Below are 18143 nucleotides of genomic sequence, written 5' to 3'. Positions count from 1 at the left end.
GAACTTCTTTCCAAGCAAATAAGGTCTCCATACTTTGACGGCATGCACTAATGCTAATAGTTTTCTAGCATACATTCCCCAAGCCTTCTTCATAGATCCTAAGGCTTTGGAAATGAATGCTAGAGGTCTCTTTTATTGCACTAAAACAGCCTCGATGCCATCTCCACTTGCATCGGTATAGACTTCGAAGGGAAGGAAAAAATCCGAGAGTGCTAGGACCGGTGTTTGAGTCATGGCCCTCTTCAAATGTCAAATGCCTCTCGTGATTTCGGTGACCATTCAAACTTCCCTTTCTTCAACATGGTGGTCAAGGGTTTAGCAATCAACCTATAGTTCTTTATAAATCTTCGGTAGTAGCCGGTCAATCCCAAGAATCCCCTCAATGCCAAAATGTTCTTGGATAGTGGCCAATCCACCATAGCCTCAATCTTTCTTTGGTCAACTCTTACTCCTCCCGAAATGATGTGCCCCAAGTATTCCAACTCCGGTTGGGCAAAGGCACATTTGAAAGGCTTGATGTAGCAGTGATGCTTCTCCAAAATGTGGAGCACCACCCCTAGATGCTCCGTGTGCTCCTCCATGGTCTGTGAGCAGACCAAGATGTCGTCAAAGAAAACTAGAACAAACCTTTTCAAGTAGGACCGGAATACCACATTCATTGTAGATTGAAATATGGAAGGTGCGTTGCAAAGGCCAAAAGGCATCACAAGGTATTCGTAGTGCCCCGAATGAGTCCGAAATGCCGTTTTGTGTACATCTTCCTCCATCCGGATTTGATGGTATTCCGACCTCAAGTCCAACTTGGTGAAGATCTTCACACCATGTAGCTCATCTAGCATTTCATCCACCGTAGCGATTGAAAATCTAGCCTTGATAGTGGCTTCATTCAAAACTCGGTAGTCAGTGCAAAATCTCCAAGTCCCATCTTTCTTTCTCATAAGTAGCACGGGGAAAGAAAAAGAACTAGTGCTATGTTGGATCAAATTAGAGAGAGGATAAGAGAGGTGGAGAAGGGAGGAAGCGAGAGAGGATGTCAAAGGTTGTGAGAAATCTGGAGTTTATTTCTCATTTTCCAAAAGCATGTCTCAACAAGGGTGAGAGCTTCCCTTTTTATAGACAAAATAAAAGAAGTGGATTCCAATTCATTTTGGAGTCCGAAAATATCAATCTATCAGACAGAACCTGATAAAGATAAAGCTATTTTACAAAAGTCAGAGATGACTTAAAGTAACTTAAACAAAACCTGATCTGACATAAAGCTACTTTACAAAAGTAAGAAATGACTTAAAGTAACTTTACAAAAAGGTGAAAGCGACTTAAAGGAGATTCCTTCTGCTAAATGGTCTTGATTTAACACCATCTTCTGAAAAGTAGATTCCTTTCTTGTTGGTGAAGCAATAATTTCTTCACGAGAGTGCTTTCCTTTTGTCGGCATTAATAATTTTATTCTGATGTTGCCGGTTTTTTGCCTTCGTCTTTATGCGGGACAGATTTTACTGCTCCTGTTCGAGGTCTTCTGGCTAGAACTGTCTGCCATATCTCCTCCATTGGAGTTGGGGTATTCTGAACTTCTTGTTCTTCATATGGATCCTGGGATTCACTGCTAAGCATACATAAGTGTTGTTTGCATCATCAGGAGTATCAGAAGACGATTGCTTCGATAATGCAAATTTCATTGATTTATCTTCAAATGCTTCAAAGAATTCCTTCTTAATTTTTTCAAAGCATTTTGCCTTAACTTCTTCTTCAGAGATGTTGGGATATCTCCTACTTAATTTATGTTTCACTGACATAAATAAATTGTCATCATTAGTGCTGGATTGCAGAGGAGATCCAAATATTTTTTTCTCCTTATAAGCAAAAAGATTTTCTTGAATGGTAATAAGGATACCATCTAGTTTGTTTTTGGGCATTCCGACCCACCATTTATAAAGGGCATTCCTTTTTAGTACAGGAATGTTATTGCAGTCAAATCCAGTAGATAGAGTCCATTTCCATATCCATGGAATTCGATTTTCAATGAAGTCGATCATTAGGCAAGTACCCGTATATATCTGGTCATCTTATTTATGGTTGGATGGTTATCCACCCATTCTTCAAAGAGATTAAATAATTCTTTAAGTAATATTTTTATGACGGGGCCGAAGAAAGTCCACCATTTGTTGAACCAGCCTGGAATAGATTATGGTGAGATATACTTCTGGAAAATGGAATCCCACTCAAACTAAGTATTCTACAATTAAAAAAGAAATGCTTTCAATAGTTAAATGCATTTTAAAGTTTTAAAGTGATCTGTTAAATCAACAATTTTTGTTGAGAATAGACTGCACAGCAGCAAAATAGATCAAAGAAAAAGATATTAAGAATCTAGTATCCAAGCAAATCTTTGCTGGATGACAGGCACAATTATCTGTGTTTGATTTCAATATTGAATATATTAAATCTGAAGAAAATTATCTTCCAGACTTTCTAACACGAGAAATTTTGCAGGGATGATTCCTCTTCGAGGAACTTATGCTCGAGAAAGAAATTCTTCTCGAGGAAACAGGGGACGCAGTGCCAATGTTCCCATGAATACAGCGAATTTGCTGTTTCATAGACAACCAGAAAGGGTACCACAAATGGTGGACCTAGCAACTTACCTCAATCAGCAGAAACAAAAGAAGGTTGAACAGCAAAATGCTGTAAGAGAAAATCTCTCTTCCACGTCATCGTCGAAACCGACAATGAAAGAGGTGCTTCAAGAAAGTACTATTAACACCTCGTTCTTGCAAAATAATTACGAGCAAATTATTATGTACATGGGTCAAAATGATATTCAACAAATGAATGATCCATGGTGCATACGTCAAAAATACTTTGACGATGAAGGATATCCTTCAATGGATGGTAATAATAGACAGATGATGGAGAAATTATTGCTCCTCACTGATTCTATGAAAATTAATCATAATTTTCATAATAATAATATAAATAACTATATCAATTATAGTAAATGTATTATTTGCAGGATTATGCAACCACAGGAATGGGGACTAGATCCCAACAAGCCTGTAATGATAAAGAAATATGGCCATGAAGTCACAACAACCTACTGGGACTACATAGAAGCATTTACTAACATATTTTATTATGAAAATTCTAAGAGGAAGCACTCTTGGTTCCTGCAGGTACATCCTAATATCTTGGTCAAGCCTATTCTAGGCTGGTTCAACAAATGGTGGACTTTCTTTGGCCCCGACATAAAAATATTACCTAAAGAATTATTTAATCTTTGAAGAATGGGTGGATAACCATCCAACCATAAATAAGATGACAGATGACCAGATATGTACTGGTACTTGCCCAATGATCTACTTCATTGAAAATCGAATTCCATGGATATGAAAATGGACTCTATCTACTGGATTTGACTGCAACAATATTTCTGTACTAAAAAGGAATGCCCTTTACAAATGGTGGGTCGGAATGCCCAAAGACAAACTAGATGGTATCCTTATTACCATTCAAGAAAATCTTCTTGCTTATAAGGAGAAAAAATATTTGGATCTCCTCAGCAATCCAGCACTAATGATGACAATTTATTTATGTCAATGAAATATAAATTAAGTAGGAGATATCCCAACATCTCTGAAGAAGAAGTTAAGGCAAAATGCCTTGAAAAAATTAAGAAGGAATTCTTTGAAGCATTTGAAGATAAATCAATGAAATCTGCATCATCGAAGCAATCATCTTCTGATACTCCTGAAGATGCAAACAACACTTATGTATGCTTAGCAGGTGAATCCCAGGATCCATATGAAGAACAAGAAGTTCAGAATACCCCAACTCCAATGGAGGAGATATGGCAGACAATTCTAGCCAGAAGATCTCGAACAGGAGCAGTAAAAGCTGTCCCGCATAAAGACGAAGGCAAAAAACTGACAACATCAGAATAAAATTATTAATGCCGACAGAAGGAAAGCACTCTCGTGAAGAAATTATTGCTTCACCAATAAGAAAGGAATCTACTTTTCAGAAGATGGTGTTAAATCAAGACCATTTAGCAGAAGGAATCTCCTTTAAGTCGCTTTCACCTTTTTGTAAAGTTACTTTAAGTCATTTCTTACTTTTGTAAAGTAGCTTTATGTCAGATCAAATTTTGTTTAAGTTACTTTAAGTCATCTCTGATTTTTGTAAAATAGCTTTATCTTTATCAGGTTCTGTCTGATAGATTGATTTTCGGACTCCAAAATGAATTGGAATCCACTTCTTTTATTTTGTCTATAAAAAGGGAAGCTCTCACCTTTGTTGAGACATGCTTTTGGAAAACGAAAAATAAACTCCAGATTTCTCACAACCTTTGGCATCCTCTCTTGCTTCCTCCCTTCTAGCATCTCCTCCACTTGCCTTTCTATCTTTCCTTTTTGAAAATGGGCATACCGGTAAGGTGGAACATTCACCAGTGTAGCTTCATTCTTCAACCGGATGGGATGATCAAAACTTCGTTAGGGTGGCAAAGTAGTGGGTACCTTCAAGACTTCTTGATGGCCTTCAAGTAGATTTCGGATTCTTGAAGGAACCCCCTTCATCTCATTTTTTCTTTGGTTGCCTTCTTTATTATGTTGGCCGATCATCAAAATGGCAAAGTAAGATGCTCCTCCATTTGCACAACTTTTCTAGCATATTGGCTTCACAAGACCGCACCTCCTTGCTCCCCATGGCAGTCCATTTCTTCTTTTGGCCTCCAATCTTGAACTCCGTTGGCGCTATAATCAGTTAGCACCTTGCCCAAGCTCCTCAACCAAGCATTTTCCAAAACCATGTCCAAACAGACTAGTTGCAAGATGTGTAGCTCGGCCTTGACTCTCACCCCTTGGACATTCATGCGAACATCCCTCACCACTTCTTCACATTTTAGCTTCTCCCCACAAGCAATCTTGACTTCAAAGGGTTCCCCCGCCGCCCCTTTTAAGCCAACTTTTCTTACAATGCCGGAGTTGATGAAGTTGTGGGAAGAACCATTATCCACCAATAAGAAAACTTCATGTTTGCCAACCCATGTGATCAAGCGCATGGTGGACGGTCTTTGCACCCTCGACAAGGCATGCAAAGAGAGCTCGGCCTCCTCCTCCAAGCTATAGTCACCTCCAATCTCATGCTCCTCATCTTCCTCCGAACCTTCCGAAGTGGCCTCTTTCTCATCGAAGCCCATATCAAGGAGGAAAGCTTGGCCGGTTTTGCATTGGTGGCCCCGGCTCCGTTTGTCTCCACATTTGAAGCAAAGCCCCTTTTTGATGTAGTCTTGAAGCTCATCTCTTGATAACTTCTTGACTTGTTGAGGCCGATTTTTGTGGCTCCTTCCGGCTTCTTTTTTGCCCTTCCAAAGCCCTTTAGGTGGCAAAGATGAAATGGCCTTGGTGTGGGGCTCTCATTGGTCATTCTCTTCTCCGGACCATAGCTTTGGTCCAAGATCTCCGCCATTCTCATTGCTTCTTGAAGTCTTGTTTTGCTTGAGCTTCAATTCTTTGGCTAGCTAAGGCTTCAACCCATCTAGGAAAGTGCCCAAGAGTGCCTCCTCGGACCACCCACTAATCATGGTTTGGAGTAGCCGAAATTTATCAATGTAAGTTTGCACCATTCTAGGAAAGTGCCCAAGAGTGCCTCCTCGGACCACCCACTAATCATGGTTTGGAGTAGCCGAAATTTATCAATGTAAGTTTGCACCATTCCTTCTTGCTTCAACTTGGCTAGTTGGCCATGATGGTTCACAACGGGAGGACCCCATTGTGACATGAACTCCTTCACGAAGGCCGTCCACCCAAGTCTCTTTCCATCCTTCTCATAAAGGTCTCGGATCCACCTCCACCACCGGCTAGCTCTTCCCTCAAGATGGAAGCTAGCAAGTGTGACCCGATCTCCTCTTAGAACTTCATATACATCAAAGTATTGCTCCGCCTTGTCCATCCACTCATAAGGATCTCCACCACTAAATTTGGAAAAGTCTATCTTAGGTTTCCTCACCCCTCTTTCTTGTGGCCATGACCCCCTAGCTTCTTCACCATAGTCTTCCTCCACCCGAACTCTCCTTCCATCTCTCCGGTGAATAGGCCTTCGGACATGGAATGGCTCCTCCTCAGGCTCACTTTCTCCCTCACTATGGCTTCCCTTTGTGCTAGGCCCTTCATCATCTAACCATCTTTCAATCTCAATGCCCCGAGCTTCAACTCTTCCCCCTCTCCTCCGAGGTCTCCGGTGGTCTACCTCTTCTAGTTGGTTAGCCCGCAAGCTCCCCACTTCACTTTCCCTTTCTTCCCTCACTTGGCCCCGCCGGGAGGCGTGTGACCAAGGCTCTACTTCATTTGATCTTCTATGCTCCCTCTCTCTTTCTTTTTCTCCAACTCTCTTCTCCAACTTTTCTAAGTGGGCATTAGTCTTTCCTCATATCAGCTAGGGTTGTGGATAAATTTTCAAGGGCTCGACTTAGGTGTGTTGAACTCCCTTCTAATGCCTCAAGCCGAGCATGATGGGTGTTGGAATTTCCTCCGGACTCCATTGTCTTATCTCCAAAGTCACACTCCAAACCTCCTTTGGCCGTCACCCAAGGGATGATCCGGCCCTTCTCTTTATAAAAATGGGTTGTGCAACACTTAATCTCCTCCGATTACAACAAAAGATTACAAGCAAGAAGAACCTCACAACCCACTAGGTTGTTTGACATAATGCCAGTTCCCAAATCACTGTAGTTGGGGAAGGAGCACAAGATACTACCGGTAGCCTCCCTTTATGCCGCTCCTAATATACCCAACGGCAAAATGGTTGGGCCAAATAGCTCGAGGTACTACCAATAGCCTCCCTCTTGAGCATCCATGGGTTAACACAGCAAAGATCAACCAAACCTTTACAAGAAAAGTGCTCACACCCTCTTGCAAGAAAAAATGATATGTCGCAGAAATTTAAGCACCAATTGCATGCAAAAGAAACTTCTAATGTGCCCTCCCACAATCTTAACAATTAATTTGAAGGTAGCAAGAAATAAACCTCACTTCTAAGCATGCAATAAAAGGTAGCACCTTAATCCTAGCCCGATTATGAATCTGAAATTTTCAGAGTTGTAGGCATTACCTCTTGGGAGAGATCTTCCCAAAGAAGATCTCAACGAAAGCACTAATAATAGAGGGTGGCTTTTGGCCCCGAAGCCTCCACACCACTTTTTGCCTTGCGTTCCTTGTACGCACCTTGAGAACGGTTGATTCGGGCCGATGCGGGTAATATCGGGTGGTGTTTGGACACTCAAGTACTCGTGGGAATCAAGGCAAGGGGAGGGTCTACTGGTTGCAGCTTGGCCCGACCCTTGGCTTGATGAGAACAACCAAAGAACACAAGTATTGAACACAAGTATTTTAGAGGAACGCTTGATGGTCGATTCTATTCCCAAAACAAGGTTACAAAACAATCTAGTGAAACTATGATGTGTTCTCACTAGCCCAAGTCCTTAGAGTGACTCTGGGACCAATTACAATCTAAAGCAAAGCTCTCCCAAGCCCTTAGGCCGAAATACAAGGTGAACACATTGAGACAAAAGATATCCTCCCAAGCTCTCACCAAGGCATACTTATAGATTCTTCATTGGGGACAACCTCTTCATGGAAGGGGGGTAATGGTGTGGCCTAGGCTTGGCCTAGATCGGCCAAGGCCTGCGGCTGGCAGGGCCATGGCATGGGCGGCTGGGCGCAGGCTGGCAAGGTCTGGGCGCTGCAGGGCAGCTGGGCGCTGTGGCAGGGTGGCTGGGCGCTGGGCGCAGGCTGGCAGAGGCCTGGCGCGCTGGGCACAGTCAGTTTGCGCAGGGCAGGCGCTGGCGCATGCCACGTGCGGCAGGGCGCGCGCAGGCCCCCGTATGCATGCGCAAGCGGCACAAGCGTGGTCGTACGCACGCACATGCGGGCGCGCGCGGGCAGGCGCACGTGGCGGCTGTGATGCCTGTGCTTGGGCGGATGCTGGTGCTTGGCCAGCCCTCCAAGCAAAAAATTTGGCCTTGGCGCGACCCTCATTTGGCTTCTTCATGGCCCGAAGTCTTCCTTGGTTGACGGCCCCGATGGCGCCGTTTGCAGAGGTCCTCAACAGGCCAAGGTCGTGGCCTCCGCCAGGCCCTCGCGGGCTCCCTCGCCCCCCGGCCTCCACCGGCCCTTCGCGGCCCTCCGCGGGCGGCAAAGGCCTCTCCTCTCTCCCTCTCTTCCCCGCTCTCTCTCTCCTTCTCTTCGTCTTCCCTAGCTCCGGCTGGATTTGGCCCGTACCAATTTCCATAGCTCCGGCGTACCGGTTACACACCAGAGCGGTCCGATACGGCCCGAACCGGCCGGTTCATCAGACCATGTATAAGACAGTTGTAAAATAGTAGAACATCACAAATGCAAATTAAAAGGGAAAAAGAACCTACCTAATCTACCAATTTAAGCTGACAAACAACCCCTCAAAGGTTCCAACAGTATTAAAAAGGACCAAGAGTCTATAGCTAGTATTAGAAAAACTACATACCTTAAACAAGTGGAAGTGTATGAGGTAAGAAATCACAAGCATGAACAAAAAGAACTGGAAATGCTGCTAGAAGTGGAAGAGTTTTTCCAGCATCACAACCAATCTAGAATAAAGTGAGAATCTACCTGACAAACCACATTTACAAAAGCATTCAATTTATATACAATGAAACCTTTACTTCCAAATCATATATCAACATTCTGAGTTCAAAACTACAAAGGTGAAGCTTACTGAAAAAAGTGGCTTTGAAATTAAGGTCTTCCTAATTTCCTTATTCAAATCTAATTGTTTTCTGAATAGAACTTATGCTTGGTGGAATCTTAAAGGTGCAATTTTATAATATATCGCCAAATATACTAAATATATCTTATGTTTATTCGTTGTTTTTAGAATCTTTCTCCTTTTCTATGGCTAAAAGGTGGAGAGAACTAATGTGCCTATGAAGTCATTGCTAGTATCTAATAAAGCATATATTCCAATAGATATCAAGAGTATCAGAACACAAATTTAGCATCAATTTAAAAGGAAAAAGCTAATTATGCAAAATAATCAGACATATCAAATTACTTAGGCAAAACTATACGATCTTGGAAGATCCAATAACCACAAGCTTCAAGAAAAAAAAAGGAGGGGAAAAAAACTTCTGATGCAGATGAAAACATGCTACAACTTTCAGTCCTAACAAACAGATCATTCTACTAATAAATAAACAACACAAAAGGCAGGTCAAGATGACGTCAAAAACAATGGATAATTACAGAAGTATCTCAAGAGAATTTATGATCAAGAATTAGGCTATCATCCCAGGCAAAAACCCAATGGTACAGACGATAAGGCTCCCATGTAAAATATCCATGTGATTAGGGCAATATGTAAATATATTAAACTGCCTCACACAATGTGAAACAAGGCAATATCAACTAAACCTAGGTTTCAACGCATCAGAAGTTTGCCTTTCCTAGGGCAGAAATAAATTCTTGATCCACATTACAAATCCAATCAAAGTTTACAATGGACAGACTACAGTCAAATTCCATCTTTCAAAAAAAAATGTTATCTGAAGTATCTAATAAGAAATCCAACGAAGAAAGAGAGAGTAAAGATATCTGAGCACAATGGAATCTTGGAAATGAACACAAGACCAAGATGCCCACAATCAAACAAGAATTTAAATTCGAATTACTTCTAATACAACCCTACGAGGAGGAGAACTTTGGCCGATTTCGCCGGATGGCTGGATAAAGCGAGAAAAAACCTAAACTCTTAAAAGCCAGGCATCTAGAGTTACCAAGAAAAGATCTCGACGAGTTAGTTACATGAACACAAGATCAAGATGTCCACGATCAAACAAGAATTTAAATTCGAACTTACTTCTAATACAACCTTAGGACGAACAGAATCTTGGCCGATTTCACCGGATGGCCGGATAAAGCGAGAAAAAACCTAAACTCCTAAGAGCCAGGCATCTAAAGTTACCAAGAAAAGATCTCGACGAGTTAGTTGCACTCAGCGAGAAGTGGTGACCCCAATCTTTATCCAAATAGTGCCGATCTTTAAAGAACTGTAGCCAAGAACCCTTGGATCAATCGAACTCGTAAGAATCAACAATCACCCAAAAGAACGAAAAAGACGGACCGAAAGATAGTACGAGACCTCATTCTTGTGGTGTTTGTAGAAGGCGCCTCAACACTTGATCAGCTCCCCTCGTGCTTGGGGGACTCTGATCCCCGATTGTGCGAGAAGCAAAAAGGGCTTGAAGCGAAGTGGAGGACACGGCGTGGTCTCGAGGTGATACCGCCGAAACGGCAAGGGAGATCGCAGGCTCTGGCAACAATGGCGGTGGCAGAGAAGGAGGACTGGACGCTATCTAGGGTTTTCGCCTCACCACCTCGCTCCAACGGTTATCTCCTCACCACCTCGCTCCAACGGTTATCTCGTGGCAGACGACGGTCTCATAAATATAGGATAATAGGAGCAGGTTGCCCACTCCTGTCACCCTGTGCGGCGTCTCACCACCGACCTACTCGTACTTATTGTCGGACTCCGAAATATCTTAGTCCTTTTCAAAAAATAAAAAAATATTAGCGAGTAAATTTCTAAATAGCGCCCTACATAAATGATAAATTACTTACAGTTTTTTCTTTTTCTTCCTTCCATGAGGCTGTCCAATGGCATGTCCCTTGAAGCCACTATTTAGGCTGGAGAGATAGTGTTGGCTTCATCATCAGAGGCCCAGATTCTAAGATAATGATTGCACCGGCGATATGAGAGGGTGCCACCTCTCAGGCCATGATTAGCGGTAGCGTGACATTTCAGATCAAGTATGTATTCAAAGAGGCTAACGGGGCCGCGGACTGGATAACCTTCTAATCACTCCGAAGTGTCTTATGGATTGAAAAAAGAGAATTGCCTATAGCACTCTATGATTTATTATTTTTTAATTTTTTTTAAATATGTCCTTATTAAAGCTATATGAATTATTCGGTTTAGAAGGAAAAAAAAAATCACAGCCTACCCATATTTTCAGCAACTTCAAAGTTAACAAGTTGTAATATGAACGTTTTCCAAGCATATTTTCCTTTAGCACTTGTTCCACAACCATATTATTGTTAATAGACAAGTTATAATGAAGATGTGATAGATAGCTATTAGATGTGACACAATAGATACTTTACGAGCAAAAAATAGAGCAATCAGATGGGACATTGGATATGCTTTCGCGAGCAAAAACTATGGCATTGGGCCCGCTTTAGATCACCATGATACAACGGGAGTCTAGTCTATAAAGTCACAGATTAGCAAATGACCCAGCCCCATTGGCCAACCCATCTGCACAAATGGGCTGGGCTTTGCATATGGGTAATCGAAAATTTCGGCCCAGAAGCAGGACCCTTTCAATTTTTTATTTCTGTTTCTTTAAAGAAAACTGCAACATCACATGAATACATTAATCTTTATGGCATTAGTTCTATATCTATACTTCAGCAATTGGAGGGAGGTCCTAGGTTTGAGCTTTGTTTGTTTGGTGCATCCCAAAGATCTGAACCTAGATAAGAATAATACTGGTTGGTTTGCCTTCCTCCCTCCCTCTCTCTCTCTCTCTCTCTCCCTACTAGAAAAAAGATCTATTGTATTTTATTTGTTGTGCAATAACTAATGCTCGTTGCAAGCATAAAATCTTTATGCCTGGCATGGGCACGTGTTATGAAGCTCAAAATTGTGGCCAGTGTCAAGTTGGCCACATTTTTTAAGCCGAACAAGTTTCAACCTGGCTAAAAGTTGGCCGCAACGTGCAGTCAAGGATCAGATTGTTTATTAAGGGGTTAAATTCTCATGCCAGATAGAATCTATGTACACATGAAGGACTTGTTTCTGACTCTGTTTAGATCCAAGTAACATGGTACTAGATTTAGTGATCCCTAGATATATAGCACCAGGGCATTGTTCTTGCCTTCCTTTAACTTATGGCAACTTGCCCTAAAAATCTCCCAAAACAAGAGTCTTTGTGGCTGGACTTTGGGCCAGCATCAAGACTCCAATAACATGCTTCATGGTAATCATATGCTTTTGTCAAGGATCAGATTGTTTATTAAGGGGCTAAATTCTCATGCCAGATAGAATCTATGTACACATGAGGAACATTGTTTTGACTCTGTTTAGATCCAAATAAAATGGTACTAGATTTAGTGATCCCTAGATATATAGCACCAGGGCATTGTTCTTGCCTTCCTTTAACTTATGGCAACTTGCCCTAAAAATCTCCCAAAGCAAAAGTCTTTGTGGCTGGACTTTGGGCCACCATCAAGACTCCATTAACATGCTTCATGGTTATCATATGCTTCTTTTGGGCTTCTGGTATATTTGTCAAGGATCAGATTGTTTATCAAGGGGCTAAATTCTCATGCCAGATGGAATCTATGTACACATGAAGAACATGTTTTTGACTCTGTTTAGATCCAAATAAAATGGTACTAGATTTAATGATTCCTATATAGCACCAGGGTATTGTTCTTGCCTTCAACTTATGGCAACTCGCCCTAAAAATCTCCCAAAACAAAAGTCTTTGTGGCTGGATTTTGGGCCACCATCAAGACTGCAATAACATGCTTTGTGGTTATCATTTGCTTCTTTTTGGCTTCTGGTATATTTGTCAGTTGTATTTTAACAGATAATAATAAAACCTGGCTTTTATGCAAATTAGATTTATAAAAATAAAAATGGAGGAAGCTGTTTTTCATAGAGCTCCTTTTAGAAGTCTTATGGAAGGCAAGGAAATACAAGTTTTTTCATATGACTCAAATATTTTGTGTTTTGTGTAAACACATTTTAGTGCTACTTGACAACTAAACATCATCTCATTAACTAATAACCAATTTTCACCATTAGGATGGAATATGACACAAGTTAACAATAAGAACATGTTGCTCCATAATTATGTCACTATTTACATTATGGAGGGATATTAATTTTTGAATGGTTGTAGAAATTTGAATGAGAATTTTTTTTGTAACACAGATAAAAAATGAAAAAGGCCAGCTACTAGCTGATATTGCCATTATATATGAACATTACAAATTTAAAAATGCCCATATAGTATTTATTATTTACATATAACCTGCATTTTCTACTGTGTATATATTATATCGAATATAGAAATCGGAGAGTGCAAGACGATGTGGGATTAGGAAGCCATTCATGATATAATTAAAGATGAAGCTCGAATTTGTTATTTCACTTTTCGGTTTTCTTTTGTTTTTATTGGAATTGGGGCAGGGGGTACCATGACTAATAAGTGATGATTTTTGCATGAATAAAGCACTTCTCATATATATTTTTGCAATAAGAGGACTTGATGGCATTACTCTAACAGCATTTACCCAAATAAGCTTCTACAATAATTTGGAATTAAGCTGCTTTTCTGTGATGCATCCAGCATGATTTAATGAGTTAGTTGAAGCTCTTTCATGGTGGGCCGGCTGAGAAGTGCAAGATTGCTATCTTTAACAGGTAGAACCGTTTTTCAACTACTCTTTTTAAGTGTAGCCCTGTTCTGATTTCTTAAAGCAAACCCTAAATCTCACCCACCATTAATGAAATCTCAATAGTTTGCTCTGATGCTATCAGCAATGCATTACATCAATGTTTATGTCATGCTACCAACTAACTTCGGTCATCACAATAGAATTCAATGGAAAATAGTGTCCATATGAATACGAAAATTTCAAACTAGGGCATATTTTTGGATCATATGTTATTATCTAATAAAATGTTGTTTTTTTTTTTTTTGTAAAACTTATACTATTGGCCAAGTCAACTAAAGTCACACTCAGCCTGATTAAAAATAACATGAGAATTGTCAACAAGGACAAGAACTTTAGGGAAGAAGTTTATGTTCTTTATTTTCTTGTGTTATTCTTGCTCGCAGATTGGTGAAACCCTTGATCTTGAAAGTATTAGGTAAAGGGTTTACCAAAAAATAATGTATTAGGTAAAGAACCAGTATTAGGTCGATGGTCATCCATTCGCAATCCACTAGCAGTTGGAAACACATTTAAGATTAGTAGAATGTGGATTTTTGGGATGTAGATCTTGAGAAACTGGGTCGCAGATGGTCTGTTCCCACTTGCCAATGGAATCCTTGGACAGAATTCTGAATTAAAAAATCTCCTGAGTTAAAAATTTGGATAATGCATTCCAATGAAAAAAAATAGTCTGGCAATCATGGTTTGCATTGGCATGAAAGCTTATCAACATTTTCTTATGATTTTTTTATCATATAGTATTCCCATTATCATGGTTAATTTACCTTGAGGGAGCGTCTGGTATAGGGTGAACATCTGAAGATCAAGGATGATGTGGATGGTGCTATAACAATAATTAATATATTTTATAGGATTCATAAGTTATAGAACTAATAAATATATTTTTATAGAATATATTTAATATATAAATATAATAATAATTTATTATAATATATTTTATATGATTAATAAATATATTTTTAAAAAATATGTCAGGAATAATTTTGGTATTATATGATGAGTGATGTTGAATTTCTATGGAATACTAAACAGGTTACTCGTGGATACCTAAGAATCCTTAATCACAAGAATATAGCATACCAAACGCGATGATTTTATATCATCGGGGATCAGATTATCCGATGATAAGAATCACCAGTAATCTATGATCATCTCGATGATCCCATTTCGGTCACCAGATGCTACCTGAATGTATATAAAGAGATGGGTTTCACATATTAGTCAATAAAGAGAAGATAACAACTGTAAGACATAAAGAGAAATATGTCTGCATCTAGAAAACACGTCATTGCAAATAATAAAAGGCCAAAAAAAAGATATATATATATATATAGTTTCACAGTATTCTCTCTAATAGTAAAATAATCTTTCTTTTTTATATATTTTTTGATAAAATATATGCTAGGGAAGCCTTAATATACTAAAATTCAAGTAAAAACCTCTTTTAGGAAAAAGAAATTTTCATATACTGCCATAGGAAAATCGCCATCTATTCTTCATCAGTATATTTTCAGAAGAAGATAGTGCTATTTAATTTTAAAACAAAGAAATCCTTCTGAAATCTCACAACATGAAGTAGCAGTTGAATCGCACATTAGCTGTTTAAACTTCTTAAGTGAGATTTCTGTGTCATGCTAGGACTGCTCCTAGTCAATATTCCTCTATAAACTCCAGCTCAGGAGACAGACAAGAACCCATCTAATTGACGAATCTAAAGTAGTGTTGAATAGATCCAGTCAAAGTAGTACAAGGCACCGGCTTCTTGGACATAGCATAGCCTAAATAGCGCTGAATAAAGGACCACTGTTTCGAGTCGGTCAACATATCCTCATTTATCACATGGCAGCAGTAAAATTTCGACGATGGATACAATAAGTTAGGCGAAGATGGATGGCTATCAAATAAAACGAGCTATGATATATGATACAGGCTGTTTTATGGCCGTCCATTTTCTGATGGCGGCTACGAGAGTTGCATGGCACGACACGGCACTTTGTGCTCGCTTTGTCTTGCAGTTGTGGGATGATATGTTTGCTTTGCTTCCAATACAAATACCTTGTGTTGTTGTGCTCATACGTTTCTTCTACCACCAATCCCTTTCCTCTCTACCAAAATTCTCTAATCTATCTGAAATGTTTACAATTTCTATACGTGTCTCAAGGGTCAGCAAGTGAAGACGCAGCGATTGGTGCAAGAGTTCAATCATCTGGAAACGGTCCAAGAATAGTCCCACCTCATTTTTCCGCATGCAGGCAAATTTTGGGATGCCACAAGTCATGCCTTGATTGGTGGAGAGGAACGCTAGTAGGTGGGACTTCAGACTCAAGTTTTGAAAGCTAGTAGATGGTGAACCCTTCACGGTGGGAATCCTGGTACAGAGCTGCAAAGTACGAACAAAGTTCTCCAGCTGGCTTGCACTATTATTCTCACCCCTCGCGAGTCTCTTTTGCAGGCCAAATTGTCTTCGTGGGTGGTTGTCCTGCACCTCATTGGGACACCTAAGCTGTCCTTATCCCTGTTACCGGGAGTATTTTAGGATTAGTTGAAGTCACTGGATTTACTCTGACTAGTTTAATCTATCATTAAGGATTCCGTCATTTGAATATAATATGAAATAGAAGAAGAAGAGTCACAGTTTGTGTGACAAATGTTTATAGTTTAATGCAAGTGGAGATGCAGTTGAGAATTTATCTCAAACAAAAAAAAAGAAAGAAATGCAGTTGAGAGTCCTTCTGAGATGCAGCCATAGACATTAGCAGTAAATGGAGGCTTGCGTACTGGAAGGCTAATTTCAAATGAAAAATGATGTTTAGTAGGCTAGACCTATTCTGATATCATTTGTAATAATTCATAATCTCATCTAAAATAGCTAGTTGAAGGGTATTATTTGGATTTTTTGATTCTGTATAAGTATCTAAGATCTACCTAGCGAATAATTGATGTAGGACTAAATATACGCCCACATGGATCTTCGCAGATTGTCTATGAATAAATTTTTAAATATTAAAATTAGGTACAAACCATTAGCTAATATGATTTTTTTCAAGAAACAGTAACGCATTTGCTCGTTAACGTACACATTTTCTAGCTTTAATATCAATAAATATTCTCGCCTTGAATTACCAGGAAATTTCATTTATGGACTGAATTGTATGTTTCATGCGTTGAGTCCACCTCAAAAGCTTTAGCTAATGGAAAACGATTGATTGAGAATCCATTTGCTAGATAATTAATTCTTATAGATCTCGCCCTTCTTGTCGGCAGCGTCAGAAATGCAACATACTATGCATCTACTAATATTGAGTTGAAAATGCAAAAGCCGGAGGACAAGTGCAAAACGTTCACATGAACGTTTATATCTTCTTATAATTTTCCTCAAAAAAAGCTATATATCACCTTGTGATGACATTATTCACACTTCGACAGAAGAGTAGGTGAACTGAAACCTATTAATTCGGACTTCAAATTTGACAGGGAAGCATGATGGTTGCAGGGAAAGCTAAAATGAGACTTGTCCCCTGTCTAACCACAAGACCATTTAAAGAGAGTCATTGACTCCTTTATGAGCCTCTTTGCTGTCCAACTACTTGTGCGCCTAGGCTTCTTTTTACCACAAGCAAACACATTCGAACTCCCCCTTCGCTTTTTCTTTATCCTTTACAAAGCTAGATGGTGCCCTCCCACCTTATCTACACATAAGCAAATCACTCATGGTCTAATCATTATATCCCAGAGTTTTGTTGGAAGCAAAAGCACCAACTATCATCAGTTAAAACGAGGTATCCATGCTCTGAGGTGCTTGTAACTCGTTATTAATTAATATGGACCACCAAAAAAAAATTTGATCTAGGGTTGGACACTGCAATGGCTATCAATGTTCATCATCGTCATCGGACAGCATGAGAATCGATTTGGCCCCTTATTAATGTTATTCGTACACATAGCATCGGACGGCATGAGAATCAATTTAGCCCCCTATCAATGTTATTCGTATACATAGCATCCAAATGGCCGAACATTTATGTTACGGTCTTTTTTTTGTATAATATTGACTATTATTGGATGATTTTACTATTTATACAATAAGATATATAAATAAGGTGTTATGGTCATATTTTTAAAAGAGTAGCATAGCGACTTATTTGCGGAATGTGCTTCCCTAATCCAGCTGTATTTTATCTCATTTTTTTTATTGATCTTTTTTTTTGATTTATCTTTTTTAATGACAAAGAATAATAAATATGCACTACTTATCTAAATGATAATCACTCTAAGTCTACATTTTTGATAATGTACCATTCAGAGATCAAACCCACAACCTTTGATTGCTAAGTATAAAGTTATGGCAACTAGAGCATGCCATAGTTCGCCTCTTTTAAAAGATAATTAATTAAATATGCATCCTGTAAATTTATAACGCTGATCCACTACTTATTAAATCTTGATCATTCTCTCTAAAGTATAATATTTGTGATTGAGAAATGCCATCCATAAAATCTTGTATAAATAAAACATGCGATCAAAATCATCGATCAAAACCTTATCCCGAATATGTTAAAAAAATTAGCCATCCATAAAATTCGTTAC

General features: G+C 39.5%; 1 protein-coding gene and 1 long non-coding RNA gene across 2 annotated transcripts; both read right to left on the bottom strand.

The window, feature by feature from the left end:
* Nucleotides 1–242: 242 nt before the first annotated feature.
* On the bottom strand, nt 243–581 carry LOC120112885 (uncharacterized mitochondrial protein AtMg00860-like). The gene has a single exon (XM_039132889.1). It carries the CDS (start codon nt 579–581, stop codon nt 243–245), a length of 339 nt encoding a protein of 112 aa, XP_038988817.1.
* Nucleotides 582–9621: 9040 nt separating this feature from the next.
* LOC113463158 lies at nt 9622–10501 on the bottom strand. The gene is made up of 2 exons (XR_003386905.2): nt 10168–10501; nt 9622–10075 (listed from the first exon to the last, which is right to left on the bottom strand). It is a non-coding gene; the product is annotated as an uncharacterized LOC113463158 (long non-coding RNA).
* Nucleotides 10502–18143: the final 7642 nt, after the last annotated feature.

This window comes from Phoenix dactylifera, chromosome 1, assembly GCF_009389715.1.
Source record: "Phoenix dactylifera cultivar Barhee BC4 chromosome 1, palm_55x_up_171113_PBpolish2nd_filt_p, whole genome shotgun sequence".
Classification (NCBI taxonomy): domain Eukaryota; kingdom Viridiplantae; phylum Streptophyta; class Magnoliopsida; order Arecales; family Arecaceae; genus Phoenix; species Phoenix dactylifera.
This window is presented reverse-complemented; position numbering and strand designations above follow the sequence as displayed.

Coding starts and splice junctions, on each gene's coding strand:
- LOC120112885 (XM_039132889.1), bottom strand. CDS start 581: ATGGAGGAGCACACGGAGCATCTAGGGGTGGTGCTCCACATTTTGGAG.